This window comes from Anoplopoma fimbria, chromosome 21 (genome assembly GCF_027596085.1).
Source record: "Anoplopoma fimbria isolate UVic2021 breed Golden Eagle Sablefish chromosome 21, Afim_UVic_2022, whole genome shotgun sequence".
NCBI classification, from domain to species: Eukaryota; Metazoa; Chordata; class Actinopteri; order Perciformes; family Anoplopomatidae; genus Anoplopoma; species Anoplopoma fimbria.
Genome location: NC_072469.1, coordinates 18,312,038 through 18,327,839, shown reverse-complemented (window position 1 = coordinate 18,327,839; position 15,802 = coordinate 18,312,038). Strand labels below are relative to the sequence as shown.

Below are 15,802 nucleotides of genomic sequence, written 5' to 3'. Positions count from 1 at the left end.
TCTGTAGATTGTGTTTAATGGGACAATCGACTATCAAACATAATTGTCATATAGTGGATATTCCTCTGATCTTGCACATTTCTGTCTGGATCTGTGAACATGAAAAGCAGAGAGAAAAGAGCGGAAACTGTCTTGATGATCAAATTGCAAAGCCTGAAAAATGCTGAGAGTGATGGTTAGGGGAGTTTTGTGAGAGCACTAACAGAGTTTGAGGGTATATGGGCACTTGTATATGGGCACTTGAACAACCTCAGCTTGTGTTTTCAAATATTTTCTGCTTAGACCGATGTTATAAATACATCTTTTTTAAAAAGAATATGCACAAAGTAGAGTTAAAGTGGTTCTAGATATCAATCATATGTTGTAGACTCATTGAGCTCTACTGTATTTTGTAGCAAGTATATTTAATGTCCAAATTTAATCTGCCACTTAAACAGGCAGATGAGTGGAGAATGTAAGGTGGTAGTCTGGGCAACGCATATGTGCAAAAATGAAGCAAAAAAGGCAGTACAAAATGAGCACATTGCCAATGTGCAACGCTATTTCAGCAGTGAACACGTGCTGGTTCACCTGCCAATCAGTCTTTGTTACTGAGGCGACAGCAGTACTCCTCTGGTGACTGCAGTCAGATGGTGAAGAAGGGCGGGCGGTTAAGCAGTGATTAAAGATGGCCATTTAGAGAAGCTGGGAGACAGGGAGACCTTGAGAAGTCAGCCATCCACAACACTGTTTATGTAGTATTGACTGGCCCCCACATACTGTGTCATGAACACACATATACTCTCCACACCGACGTGAACACATCCTCACATAGGAAAACACAAAGTGAAGATAAACCCGATCAACTTTGAAAACCCACAGACCTACATTGGCAGCAAGAAGTGCTGCAACACTTTGAATTTGAAAGCTTTAATTGTCCTGAATAAAATGTGTTGATCTACATTTTTTTAATTATTATTTCTCACCTCCTTCGAATGAGAAAAATTCAGCAGTTTGTCTGTGTCTACATGAAAGGAACGAGTTTTCTCTCTTGCAGCCCAACTTCATGATTAGGCTTGAAAATGCACATTTACTGCTTGACACTCTTTTCATTCATGAATCTATACAGTCATGCACATTACATAGCACAAGCTAAGATATTCAGAGTCTCTCTCTCTCACACACACACACACACACACACACACACACACACACACACACACACACACACACACACACACACACACACACACACACACACACACACACACACACACCTTGCTGTCGATCTCGTTGCTGCCCAGAGAAGTCTGGATGACGTAGAGCAGAGCATCTGTCAGGCCGTCACACTCCCTCATCCTTCGTCTCGCCTCCTCACCGGCGGAGCTTACATTCCTGCAACGCACACACAAAGAACACTGGTCAGAGTCTGTGTGGATGAGTCTTTGTGTTTGCCAAACAGAAAGAAAGAAAAAAACAAATGGGAAGAGGGAGTGAGAGCTGGTGAGGAGGGAAGATAAGACAGGAAGACAGATGAAAGAAAAAAAAGAAAGCTGGTAACGAGGGGTGTAGAAAGACAGAGGCAGAGAGAGAGAGAGAGAGAGAGGGGGAGAGAGAGAGAGAGAGTGAGAGACATATACTGTTGAACCTGGCAGCTCTCCCTTAACTAAACAATTGAAAATGGAACATTAAAATTCTGGATACATCTCAATCTATGCCCCGAAGGATCGGTTCAATTTAAAGCACTTGACTAGAGTCCAAAAAAAAAAAGAGGGAGAAAAAAAAAGCCGCTTTAGTCAGACAGTTGGTTCCTGAACCTCACAGCCAACAATCACACCAAAGCTGCTTTGATAATTTCACAATATTGTACCATTTATTATTAGCAGCTTTGCCAATGTGATGCACAAAAATAATGAATGCATTTTGAATTGAACTGGAGGTACAGGTGGGTGGTGTTGGGTTGGATTTGTTTGGGTTTCAGCATGGAGCTGTCTGAGATACAGATACACTCAGTCCCAAACATTGACTCATTTGCCTGAGTCAATTCAATAGATTAGAAACCGAGGTGTATGGCACCAGATAGACTTAGAATATTGTATTTACTTTCCTCAACACAATAATGAAAACACCCACTAAATGTTTAATAAACTTGGCACAATTTAAGGTCACACAATTATTATCCATTGACCAGAGCATAACATTGCTTACTTTGCAGTTACTGACTTTACAGGGATTAATGATGATGCTGTATGATTTATTTAAATTCAGGAGGGAACACTTTGAATATTGAGAAATAAGCACATATATTTGACATTGAATAACAACTTGGAAGGGAGCCATGCCAGCAATAAGAGAAGATATCATTTTGACATATATTATAAACTTTGTGTTTACATGCTATAAAGAAAAAATAGCTGGCAGGTTTGTACTCAAAAGGCAGGCAACTTGACACAAAGCTTTTTTCAAACAAGTTCGTCGAGTAAAGTTTCAAAAGACAGCTTAATGAAAATATAAAAGCAAGAAATATTTCAAAGTGGGTCTCCGTGTGTATCATGCTGTAGACAGCCGTTAGGGAAATCAATACTAGAGCCATAGCAAGCATAGTGAAGTATGTGTCTGTCTATGTGTAAATACCAAAGTGACAAGTGTATACACACTTAAAATCTCATCGTCACAACCACGCAATATATTTCCTCAGCATAGTCACAATATGCAAAATCAATCCTTGTTAATGCTGTTCATAGTGACGTTGGAATTGGAGTGCTGTCCTCTAAAATTGTTATATTACACGATATAATCGCTATTAGTGTAGTCATATTTAAAGATTTATCAGAGGGACCCAATTTGACTTCGTGTTTGGATGATGACTGCTTATTAGCTTCTTTAACTTTACCCAGTAGTTTTAAACATAACGTAATAATATAAATCAATAGTATCAGCATCCTGAGCAATATTATGAAAGCATATATCTGTTAATTGTGGCTGAGTCGTGAAAAAGAGACGGGGAGTATGTCAAGGCAATGACACACTTAGTGGAGTTTACGGATGGGAAAAGAGAGCGCAAGAAATCAGAAGTAATTAACAAACCAATTATTTACGTTAGGGAACGTGATTCCAAACATCTTTCTTTAAAGGTCAAATGTCAAAAAATCAGATGAGACGGATAATAGACGTGTGAACAAGGAGACAACGCGACGGCGTGAACGAATAAGTTCATCCATCTCATTGGCATTATGAAGAGATCACAGTTGTTTCACCACTCTGTCTGATGAGGTCAATCATTTATTGTACTGATGAGAAAGAGAGGAACGAGCGAGAGGGAGGAAGACACAGGAACTCAATTAAAACTTCAAGAGAAGGTCAAGTCATTTCCACCCGCGTTGAATGCTAATGGGCAAACAAGCACGCGATGGAAAACCCGTTCAGCAGAGACACAATTCTCTGCCGAGTCGATATAGAACAACAGAACAGTGAAAACACTTCACCTTGACTAATGTTTAAACTGCAAAGACAGGAGATGGGTGGGTGAGAGAGTGAGAAGGTGGATTATGTATTGCTTTAATACTTAGGCTTGACTATGTTGACAACTGAGATTCACATCAAGTTTTTTTTATTGGATTCCTTATTATGGGTGGAGGTGAAGGCTGTGCAACATAAATGTTTAAGTAAAAGAACTTCAACAACATGGTGATGTTTGCCAGTATTGATGTACACTGACAGAATGAGTGTCTGAAGTTGCCCTTGCTTCTGTTGTGAATAGATTAGACAAGAATCTAAAGTGCTTAACTTAAAATGGGAGAAAAAAAACTGAGTCCTGAAGGCCATCATTTGGCATTCTCCTGTTTCTCCATTGTAAATCTACTCCAACTCTCACACAGGCAGTCTTAACTACAGCATACATTACTCCTCTGCTTTCTCTTCCTGTGGGTAAAGATAGACACAGTGGGCCGTTAAAGGGGTTCTTGTTAATGTTATAGCTAACTAGTTTTTGATTTGCACAGCCAGAGACGGTCATGCAAGCTGAGTTATTGTAAGACTTGGAGGTACTAAGACTAAGACTAAACAGTATACTGGACAATGCTGAAGAATTAGTTTAAATTCTTTCTGACCAGGTTTTGTATAAGCACAATTCTGCAATTCAGCATGTTCTATTTCGTGTCCAAATTGTATTCAACGAGCAGAGCCAGATCCAAACGGAATCCATTGCTTTTTGTAAAATAGAAAGCACTTCTCTACGCTTTTATGCTTCAAGATATTAGAGATGATATATTGATAGCAAATGAATAAAATAAAGCGATAAAGATGTCCATGTACTCTCAATATATTCAAGGTCACTACAGCTTGTTAGTTGCTAAAAGTCCATGTGAAATCCTGTGCAATTTTTAAATACTTAGAAATGAAAATAACACTGGTTTTGGTCTTGTACTATGTCATGTCCATAACTAGACTAGCGACATGTGTTCGGGTCGACACACTGCTCTGGAAGGACCTGTACAAAGCTGCCCCATGGAGATGAACATTGCCATGTGAGTGTTTGTGTGTACATGCAAGAAAGCGCGTGTGAAAGTGTGTGTGTGTGCTTGCTGCCTGTGCACATGTGCTCGTTAGTCTAGCGGTTCTGTAATGAAGCATGAAATATTGTGCCTTTCTGCAACACGCCTTTCCTTCTGTGCTAGTTATTGGCAAAACACAGTGAGGCCAGAATTTCTAATGCAGAAAATAGCCTGCAAACTTTTTTTTTTTTCTGGGTGTAATGTGTCCTCGGGAATTCTCACATTTAACTGTGTTGCATCACGGAATATTCAAATAATGCTTGTTTGTTTGTTTGAGTCAGCTTCCGCACTCTAACATAAGGGATTTATGGTCCTTGGTAACATAATCTGAGCATTTGGTTATCGCTCACAGAGAGGGAGAGAGAGAGCAGATCAGATGACATATTTCATATGAAGATGAAGGATGAGTATGGAAGGTGACATTTTAAGCAATGAGTCTATGCATGAACTCTAAAAACACTTTGCTGAGAGAGGGCGTGTGTGTACCTACATGCTGGTTTTACCTCTGTGTGTGTCTATGCGGGTGTGTGAATGATGGTTTCTGCGAATGTCAATAAATTTAACTGGTAATCTCTACTATTTAACGAGTCCATTACAGGCTTGCACTTTATCCTTTCTGATGTCACTCCTCATTAATTCAGTCTAACTCATTAGCCTGCCATGTTAAATAATTACCTACTGAGCAAAAAGACACAGTACTAGATTAAGCATCCCATTCGGAATTTAAAAGCTGTTATTTTAGCTGCAGTTAAGTAAAAGGAAAGTGCCATTGGTGCTAGTGCTAAAGAGTAAGCCGTTTCCCGACTTAATCTCAGATTTTTTTGGACAAATAAATTGTGAACTAGTCCTAATGGTAACTTATGGCATTAAATAGTAATGATCAGTATTTTATGTCTTCCTGCGTCATAATAAACAACATTTGTTTTTTTTGTTGGAAACTCGGTAAATTCGAAGTGCTGTGGCATTTCAACAAAATATTAAAATATTTATCAGAGGGCTTCTGGGCCGGCATCATTAGAAGTACAGATATGAAGACATTTTCAAAACAAATGAACGATAATTAAGGAATGAAGAAACGAAAAAGAGTGTGTTAAGCAAATTGATTGAGAAAACAGTTCTTTCTTTTTCAAAAAGAGAGGGTCTGCCCAGATCAAATACAGCCTTATTCTTTTGGCTCCTGCTTTACTGAACTCCACTTATGTACACGTTAAGTGTCTCGCTCAAGGGATAGCATGTCAGCTCCATCATCTAGTCTACAACCTGTCAAACATGTTATCATAAAACTTTTAAGCTACACACTATCACTTTTGACTGAGTGATTTGGTCCATTACATGAAAAACAAAAATATAATAAGAATATGGCAATGCTCTGGTTTGTTCATGCCTCTTCTCACAGAAAACATGGCATACCACACGCTGGTATTGTATAAAATCACAATTATAAAAAATTTTAAGGGTACAATGGTTAACAACGCATTACTATTTTCTGAAAAGTAGCAGCCACACATAAGTGAGAAAAACTTTACTAACAAGCTTCCTGGTATCTGCAGGAGTTGGCTAAGCAGTCATTAAAGCACGGCAAAAGTTGACCTTGTTTTTCACTAATTAGGCCTACAATATTTTAAAGATACTAGACAGGTTATACATTTTTCATTCAACATTGATTTTCCTCTCCAGGTTGCAAAAGTGTACCTCAGGAAATAAATTGGGAGTCACTGAGTAAATTACGTTAGTCACTACTCTTTCATGCAACTTGTACGGGTACGATGTCAACATGGGTGAATCTCGGACAGATGGCTCTCTAATGTTGCTCAAGGGACAAATGGCCACAGAGTGACTTTGTCTCAAACAGCTGGTGTGTGGTAGCACAGCACAAATATCGGATTGTGTGTATGTATGTGTGTGTGTGTGTGTGTGTGTGTGTGTGTGTGTGTGTGTGTGTGTGTGTGTGTGTGTGTGTGTGTGTGTGTGTGTGTGTGTGTGTGAGAGAGAGGGTGGCAGCAGAGGGTCATCACCAGATGGAGCGCACAAACATACAAACCAATTAATATCAATGAAATATGGAAACAAAGTAATTCGTGACCACCCACTCCTTATTCTTGATTCATCTGATAACTTATTCGACTGCTCTGTCACAACTGTGGGTGTCTGAAGGGAAGCAAAATGAATGTGTTGATGACACACACACACACACACACACACACACACACACACACACACACACACACACACACACACACACACACACACACACACACACACAGACAGACACACACACAGACAGTGTGTAGAGCATGGAGGCAGCAGGTTTTCTCCAGCTTGGCTATAAACCAACAACCTGCAGGGAGGTAAACAGCCCCTGAATGGGGGATATGGAAACCCTTCACAGGAGCCCTTATGTCTGGCCTGATAACACTGTGCATGTGGTGTGCGTGTGCGTGTGTGTGTGTGTGTGTGTGTGTGTGAGAGTGTGTGTGTGTGTGTGAATAGGGGAGGGAACTTTAATGCCCGCCACCCGATTAGACAACATATGGGTCCATCAGCATCATTAGCTGCTTGGCCCACATTTAATATATGCACACATGAACACATAAACATACATGAAAAGACACACATTCACACACTCACACACACACCAGTAATCTAGACACCTGATGCCCTGACACCAGTTCATTTTCATTATCATATGTGACTCCCCCTTGCCGGCTGTGATTTCTTCGTTCAGTTTAATGCCTTTGGTTTTCAGTGGTAACCTGTGTGGGCTTGCATGGTCACACTCACACATGTAAATATACAGTACGAACCCATATACAAGCTCACGTACAATACAGGTGCATACGCCCTACACACACAAACAAACTGACATAGATACACCATGCATTGCAGAGACACGCAAACGCACACAGCGAAGGAATAATGAGCAAGGTGAGAGGTCTGAAATTGAGCTGATGTACACTGGGACCTGAACATTGTGGCCTTGTGTTACTCAAACCCCCCAAGTAATAGACACTGGGATAGAAAACAACCCTGGTGAGGTAACAGTAACACCTTCATTACTCTCTGTGTCTGAGCTCCCTTCCTTGAGATCCAGTTAGTCTTGTTCACCACATTCTCTCTGTTCTAATCTCTTAAACTTCTGGTCTTCTTTTCCTTTACTCTCCTGTCCTCCTCCTCCTTTACCAGCTTTTTCAATTTGATGCGTACCCTCACACTGTGGAGCAGTGCTCTGACAGCACCATTTGTCTTTCCCCTGCATCTTCAGAGGTACGTTCACACACTGAAGTCCCATAAACACCTTAGTGAGTTAGGAAATAATAAACTTGACATAAAAGTGGAAAGTCTACAGATATCACTGGCAAAAACTGATACTGTAACTAAGTCTTAAAAGTTTAAGGCAATACGTCTTGCTTTGGGATAAACAAACAACTAGATAAACAAACAACTCAAACTCAAATGCTCTGATTTCCCTACTACACAAATATTGGCGAAATCTAGGCAACATTTAGTGCGAGTCTCTTCATGCACAACATTAAACACATTACTTTAAAATAATCTGTTCCTTAAAATCACAAAAACATATCCTCATGTACCCCTGCTGGTATCAGGCCATGCAGATGGTGAGAGATTGTATTTCAAGACTTTTTAGATATCAGAGAAGTCTGTCGCAACCAAAGTGCAGTGGGGGGAGAATTTAGTTTGTGATATGTATACACCCAGATTTTTTCTCATGCATTAAATAATGGTTGTCTCTAACAAAGATGTTATTTTACTACTTCAGTCGTAATAACCCATTGGACCACCCTCTCAATCCCCTGTTGTCATTCCCATCTACACAAAGTTGGACAAATTATTTGTTACAGTTAACGGAAACCCGAATGCTATTGCAATAATGCAAAACAGTTCACAAAATACCAGAGTTATATCAGGACTGGCTCATCCCAGCAAAAATACAACATCATAACTTCCCCGACTGAATATCTATTGCAAATGCAAAGCTATTAGAGGACTGAATTAGATTTGTACAGGTGTTTGTGATATTGAGTTATTGTGTATAATCATCTGCCCAGTACCACAAGCCCCATAACAGTTCCTGTGCTATTCCATTATAATGCTGACAACAAAAGCCGGTGAGGTTTATAGCAAAAATCTAAACTGGATTTTACCATCAAAATGCTTATTTAATTGCATTCAAGCAATATACCTGGCACTGAGAACTGTGGTTAAAATGTAGAATAGATCAAAGTAATGTACTTCTAAAAGCGGTAGGTCCTCTGAGGTGAAGTACAACAGTAGTGCAGTAAAAATACAGAAATGTACAAAAGCTATGTTGCTATTATGTCTGAGATAGTTTTACTGTTGAAATGAATGACAATTGATAAAGGATAATTTCTTCAAAAAAGAAGTGCTAGTGTTGAATCGGGTCTTCCCCCTGACATGCAGGTGATGTTTATTTATATCCGAAAAATCTGACTGAATGGCATTCACAACCAGAAGCGTGCAAATATTCATAATTACACATTTTGGATGTTTGGGAAGACCACAATTATACAAGCTGCTATTCATATTTAAAGTGATCACAAATGGAACAATTACCAGAGCAACTGGAAACCTTTGCTTTGGCATGTTGATTGCATGCACACAATGTAGCACCTAACACACAAAATGATGTGAATTACATAGAAAAACCTGTTTGTAACATCTGCAGAATGGCTTGGAAATGCTTTAGAGAGACATTCAATAGCTTGAAGATAAGCATTCCAAACAGCTTGAGAGAAGCTCTGCAAAGCGAGTGGGGTGAGGTTTAATCCAGAGGCTGCTGGTGGTTGATTGAGTGCACAGCTCAAAGAGAGACAGCGAAGTGGACATGGAGGGTTTTTTTCTGAACCGTTTCAGCCCTCCGTGGAGTTGGTGTGAGAGTGTGTGTACATGGACGAGCAAATGTTGCTGTATGGGATCAAGAACCAGAGCTCCTATTCTGTGCTAAGGACATGCAAGTGAAATATACACAGCCAGAATTAAAAACCTAAACTAGCAGTGTGTTTGTGTTAAGTGTTTGGTTATGAACCAAGGTTGAATATTAGCATCTTCTTAAAGATTGGATTTAAGTCAAACTTTGATCATTTTCCGGATTTAACAGAAGATGACTGAAGTGTCCTATCAAAGAGCTAATGTTGCTACATTAGGTGAACTTGAAAATAAATCGACAAATGTTACATTGGATGTACAGTAGACTTTTATACACTGTTAAATACACATAGGATTTTTTTTGTGAATCAAATTAACATATTTATTTTTAAAAAGATGCCAGGATTAGTTTAAAATAGTCTGGACTCCTGACTCTGAGTACTGAGTTATGTGTTCCATTAAAACTAGCAGGTTCAGTGCACTTGAAATATGACTTAGAGAACATGAGGTGTAGCTGAAGTAACATGATCAGCTGTGTTAATGTGAGAGATGTACTGTACACACTAACACTATACACTGTAAAAGGTTTACCATCTGATAACTCAAATTTAAGTGTGCAAGTTGATCAAAGATGAGTGAAAAAAACACAGTGATCAACAAAACTATAAGCGGCCCTTCATTGTTTCAAGCTTTAGCAACTTAGGAACATAATTCACCAGCACACTGCACCAAAAAGAAAGTCTTGACACACAAAGGACATACAATTGGAGGAGTTGCTATGGTTACCAGCAAAAGTTATTGAGAGAGACAGAGTGAATGAGAGAGAGAGAGAGAGAGAGAGAGAAATAATTGTGTTCATAGTTTGTGAATATATGCATCTATAATCACACAGCAGTGAACATTCAAAAGAGACAACATTCATTCTCACACACAATGCAGTTGTCTCATTTCAGTGAATTTCAGCAACAAAGAAACACGAGAAACAAAGACAGTGAAAACACATTGCACGTTGTTGTATTCTTACAAACGAGAGTGAGATTAAGGAAGAGAGAGAGGAAGAAAAAAGTGCAAATGCCTTGACAGGACTGTCCACAATAGGAACGTATATGTGTGTGTGTTCTCTCCTGTGTGTGTGTGTGTCTGCTGCGTTTACCTGAGACACCCTGTAGCATTGCGCAGCACCTGCGAGGTATGAAGATGGAGCTTGCGGTCGTCATGGCAATTGGGGGAGGAGTCCCAGGTAGAGTGGGGTATGATGACGCTGTTGGTGAGAACGGCCAGGGCGTCCTGGATGATCGGCATCTTAAGAGCATCACATGATGACAGGTTCCAGAGCACACCTGCACAAACACGCACGCAGAGAGAAACGCACAATAGAAAGTAAAAAAAAGTTTTTGTAAATAATAATTAAAATGTGCGTCACATAGAAAACAAAGTAATTATGTAATAAATTACAAATTGATTTGCATTTGCCTTCAACAATAAAAAAATAGTCAATTACATATATTTAATTAAGATTTTAGATTTTCCATTTGCCAACAGAGGAAAACAAATGTTTCCAAATAGTGCTCATCAAGTATAAACTCAATCTTTGTTTGTTCAGGCAACATAACTATTCAGCATGCAAAACCCATAACTCGATTCCCAAAAGAAAAAAAAGTTATTCAACTATGCAATTTCAATTTCCTGCTGCATTACTAATGATGCAGATAAACCAGAATGCAGATAATTAATTTAGCTCAATAAAACTACAACATAAATTTCTCTCTCTACAGTTCACATTGTGAATCATGCCTTTTTAACAATCTTTCTATTAATGTTTCTGACAAATCTGTATTCTCAGAGCACAGTTAAGTAAGGACTCTTTTCCCCTTCTTCATCTTTCTTCTTTAACACCTTTTCATTCCCTCTGTGAACTTTCCACGTCATTCATAAGCACATATTTTATGAAATTTTAAAGCAAATGGATCCATTAACCTCTCAGAGTGGTCAAAGGATTTTTTTCTTCATTGTATTCGTGAGGTCAGTGCTGTTTAAGTCTGTCCCTCTGATTTAAGGTTGAAGAAATCAAAACAACCCAAAACTTTTTCTAACCTTCTGCTTAATGACACCGATCCAAGCCAGACCTTTTGGCTGCACTGGAACATCTCAAATTAAGTGTGGAGGTACATCACTACTGGCAATGAAGGACAAGAATTACTCCTCATTTGTATCACTCGTGAGAATGCCACCTACTCTTTATTCTGGACTCCGGCTCTACAAACTACCTGATAACTTGTGATATCTGAGGAAATTAATTAGTTTGTTGGTCCAGGCGGAGAGCCAAGTGTCCAACCAGTGGATCGTTTATCACACAGTGTGGGAACACAGTCACACACACATTTACACAAATACACCCTAAGCATATGCAGTTTTAATCAGTGGATGTATGCAACTCCATGCACACAATTTGCAGAAAAACTTGCAAGTTCGTATAATGTACACAAGGATACTTTCAATCACCTGCAAGGGCAAACGTACTGTACACACAGAAAGAGTCACGTGCATTCTAACAGTAACACTTAACCACATACAGTATGGGTACACACACACACAATAATTATCCTTCTTCTTGTCAGATGGAATACCAGATGCCTCTCCGCAGACGGGTGACAGCATTAGTTTTGTTGGTCAGCTGTGACACACACATGTACATGCGAACCACACATTCAATCACACAGGCGTCATCAGTATTCTTGCATTCTACATATGTTAATTAGTCCCTGCTGCTTGCACTGGTCATCCCTATGGAGACAGCAAGAGATACAAAAACAGATATAGCAACAAACAATAAGATGAAAATGTGTGAAACAGAGGGTGACAGAGATGAAAGACACAGAAATGGGAAACTAATGAGTGGGGAAAGGAAGCTGGAGGAGCTGAGTGATGGCTTAGGGAAACCGGAACGGAGTGAGAGGACGGAGGAGACATGCAACACGTTTTTAAAACGACAAACTATAAAAAGCTGCCGTGTTGAAGGTCACCATCTCGTTGGTATTCAGTGTCAGACTCCAGATGTTGCGGGTCCCAGAAGACAGATGTCATTCATTTGCACAGTAACCACACAAATACAATATGGTTACAACTCTAGACACTAAGTGCTCCCTACGCAATGGACCGTGTTCACAGAGGTTGTCAGCCGGCTAAAAGATGGTCCTGTTTATTCCACAATACAATGTGCTTGTTATATGTGAATGTAATTGAACGGCAGGGAAGTAGTGAGCACAGTAGTGAGACAGCAGAAAGATACTGTGTGTCACCTGTACTGGAGATGAGCAGGACACTGATAGGCCCATGAACTGCGCATAACTTGCAACCACTATATGCCCCGTCTCAAGGTCTCATACACAAAATATATTGGGCTAATGATAAGGCGTACAAAAATAAGACTACAGAATTTGCTCAATTTATTTCAGGCATATAGGAGAGAAAGTAAATTAAATTGTATATATATAAATATGGAAATAGAGAAATGGGCCAGGGCAGTGCCACTAATTGAGGTTATGAATTAAGCCTCATTTCAAAGAAAAACTGTACACAAACTACGGTGAAGGCACTGGGTGTTGACTAGCAGCCAGTTGTGCGTCGCCAACAGCAATGCCAGTCTTGATGCTTATAGTATATTGCAGTCATAATGAAAATCTGAAAATGACAGACAAAGGGATGGGAAAAGAATTAAGCCAAGACAAAAGATAGGGAATGAGAAAACAATGAGAGCGCTACTGCTGTCCTCTTGCTCATATCTGTCTTTGCTTCTGCCTGTTTTTGCGAAGCTGTTCTGTAATTGTTTGTTTTTGCTTTGTTGAAACAAATTTACTTTCCTTTCACTGCTGCTCATGTCTGTGTTGTGTTTTTGTCTTTCTGTGATTCCCTTTGACTGTATTTGATATGCCTTATATTACAATTGTTTTTTAAACTTGTTTCTTGATTTGAGGCTGCCAACTTCACTTCTGGCCAGGGACTAGTAATGAAAACTAGCCTCACGCTAATCTGGCAATGTTTACAGTTATGTTTATTAATATGCACTGTCACTGAGAAATAAACTGAATCAATAAAAACATGGTAATTGACAGCAATTGACATACTAAACATAAAAACACAATGCAATGTGTTTTTATTTACCTGCATGATTTTATATACCTGCATGATTAGTACTAGGAATGTTAATTCCTTATTAAAGTGTTGTTTATCTCAAATGGAAACTAAACATGCAACAATTGTGAGAAAAACTGTAGAAGAGGAAGCCAGAGGAAGGGAAAATTAATGGGAGTCAAAGAGGGAGAGAAGAATATTCAGTTGAAGGAAAAAAACACAAGTCTAACCAAGTATTAAACCGTGCAAGACAAAGAGTGTGAGTGTGTTGGAAAAGTTGAAAAGAGAAAACGAAAGCGTGAAAGAGGATGACAAATATGTGTATGTGTGTGAGTACCAGAGAGAGTGTGAGAGGACAAGAAGAGGAGGGTGATAATAAGGCGATGACCTTGTACGATGTTTGGCAGCAATCAACAGCTCACACTCAGGATGTGTGTTTGTGTGTGTGTGTGTGTGTGAGTGTTTGTGGCAGCGTGGCAACATTTGCCTACACTACTACACTAATCAGCCCTCTTGTTTCACATCTCGATATTCTCTTTTTCCTCTCAATCTCTCCTCTCATAGGCTCCTTTCAAACCAAGGTTAAAGCTCAAACATCCTCAAACACACATACACACACACACACAGATACACTCGCTGGCACTCATATTGGGCAAAACACTTCCAAACATTTCTCTCTTTTCCTGTGTCGGTCTGTTTCTCAAGTGGTGAGTGTTGTCGGTGTGTGATTGCAATCATGTTAAAACAGTGTTGTCTCTGATGACAAGAATCTGTCTGCAGGCTCGCAAAGAAATGGGCACACAGCCGCCTTTCTTCAGCCAATGCACATACAAGAATAACAACACACGCACACACAACACACACTGGAGAGGTAAGAAGGTGGGGTTAGGATGTAATTCTTTTGCAAATAGCGTTGAAGACAAAGATCAAGCAGAAGGAGGTAACATAAAGGAAAGACTCCTCAGTGTTTTCTGGGGCAAGGACGTTGTGTCTGCCATTGTCTTACATTCAAGGTTGACACACACACGCACACACACACAGAGACACACACACACAGCCGCCCACACTCACACACACCTGCCTGCTCTAGAAACATAGATCTGAAATGCTCCGCCAAACCCAGTGTCCTTATGTGTATATCATCAGGTGAGCAACAGACAATGATGTCATCCAGCTGGAGCCTTTATGTTCATGTGTGTCTGTGTGTGTCTGTGTCATGTGTGTGTGTGTGTGTGTGTGTGTGTGTGTGTGTGTGTGTGTGTGTGTGTGTGTGTGTGTGTGTGTGTGTGTGCTTCCTGCCTTCCTCTCTCCCTGTCTTTATCTCTCTCACTTCCTCCTCTGACTAGCTCCCCTCAGACACTTGACGAACAGTTCCCGAGGAGCCCAGTGGTTTGGGGCAAATGGGGAGATGATTGCATGAATTCATGAATAAATGAGAGTGTGACTTGTAAGGGGAGAGTGAGGCCTGTTAGGCCTCAAGTGGCAATGTTTTATTAAACAGCCTTCATCTGTGCGACTCTATGTGAATTAGTCAGCCGTAGGGTCAGAACCTGGTGATGAGTAAAGCCAGAGACGACAAATTACATTGCTAATGTGTCTTCAGAAATCCGCGAACGAACAATCAAAAAAGAAATATTGATTTGGGATAATATTTTAGGTGGCAGGGTGTTAACAATTGTTGACCTGACCCCAGGGTCATACAACTTAACATCCTGCAGTCGGTTTGTCAGCTCTAGTGCTGTAGTGTGGGTAAATTGTCACTGCTTACACCGGGGGTTTCAATCCCACTGGGGCCTCCCACAGTAAAAAATACTGCAGAGACATTTCTGCAGGGTACTAACCATTTTATTGCATAGCAGCAGCAAAGAAAAAGTCATCCTGGTGAAGGGTTCCTGCTTCCCCACAGGAATCACTGTAATGACTGTGATGGAGCCCTGTCCTCAAGCATTTTTGAAAGAAGGTTATGAGCTTGGCTTCAATTAAAATGGCTTGGTCAAATACTATAACAGTAGTGGGGAACAGGGAGGTTTGGACATCGACAGCGGGGTCTCATGCCTTGAAGTAACAGAAGGCAAAGTGAGTAATTTTCCGGTAAAGGATGGCAGCAGCAGTACTTTTTCACAATGTTGGTTTAGTTCAACCACTATGTTGGTTTATTTCAAACATCATCAGATTACAAAAGGTGACCCGTGTTGGTCACTTCTGTATAAACATACAGTATACTTATTTTGCTT

The 15,802-nt window shown here is 40.0% G+C and overlaps 1 protein-coding gene across 1 annotated transcript in view; it reads right to left on the bottom strand.

Moving 5' to 3' along the window:
• ctnnd2a (catenin (cadherin-associated protein), delta 2a) overlaps positions 1-15,802 on the bottom strand; it is a 205,494-nt gene that overhangs the window by 45,285 nt on the left and 144,407 nt on the right. Inside the window, exons 14-15 of the mRNA XM_054622519.1 lie at positions 10,591-10,777; positions 1,257-1,374 (exon numbers count right to left, since the gene is read on the bottom strand). Coding sequence (XP_054478494.1) covers positions 1,257-1,374; positions 10,591-10,777 — 305 coding nt within the window. The remainder of the gene's footprint in view (positions 1-1,256; positions 1,375-10,590; positions 10,778-15,802) is intronic.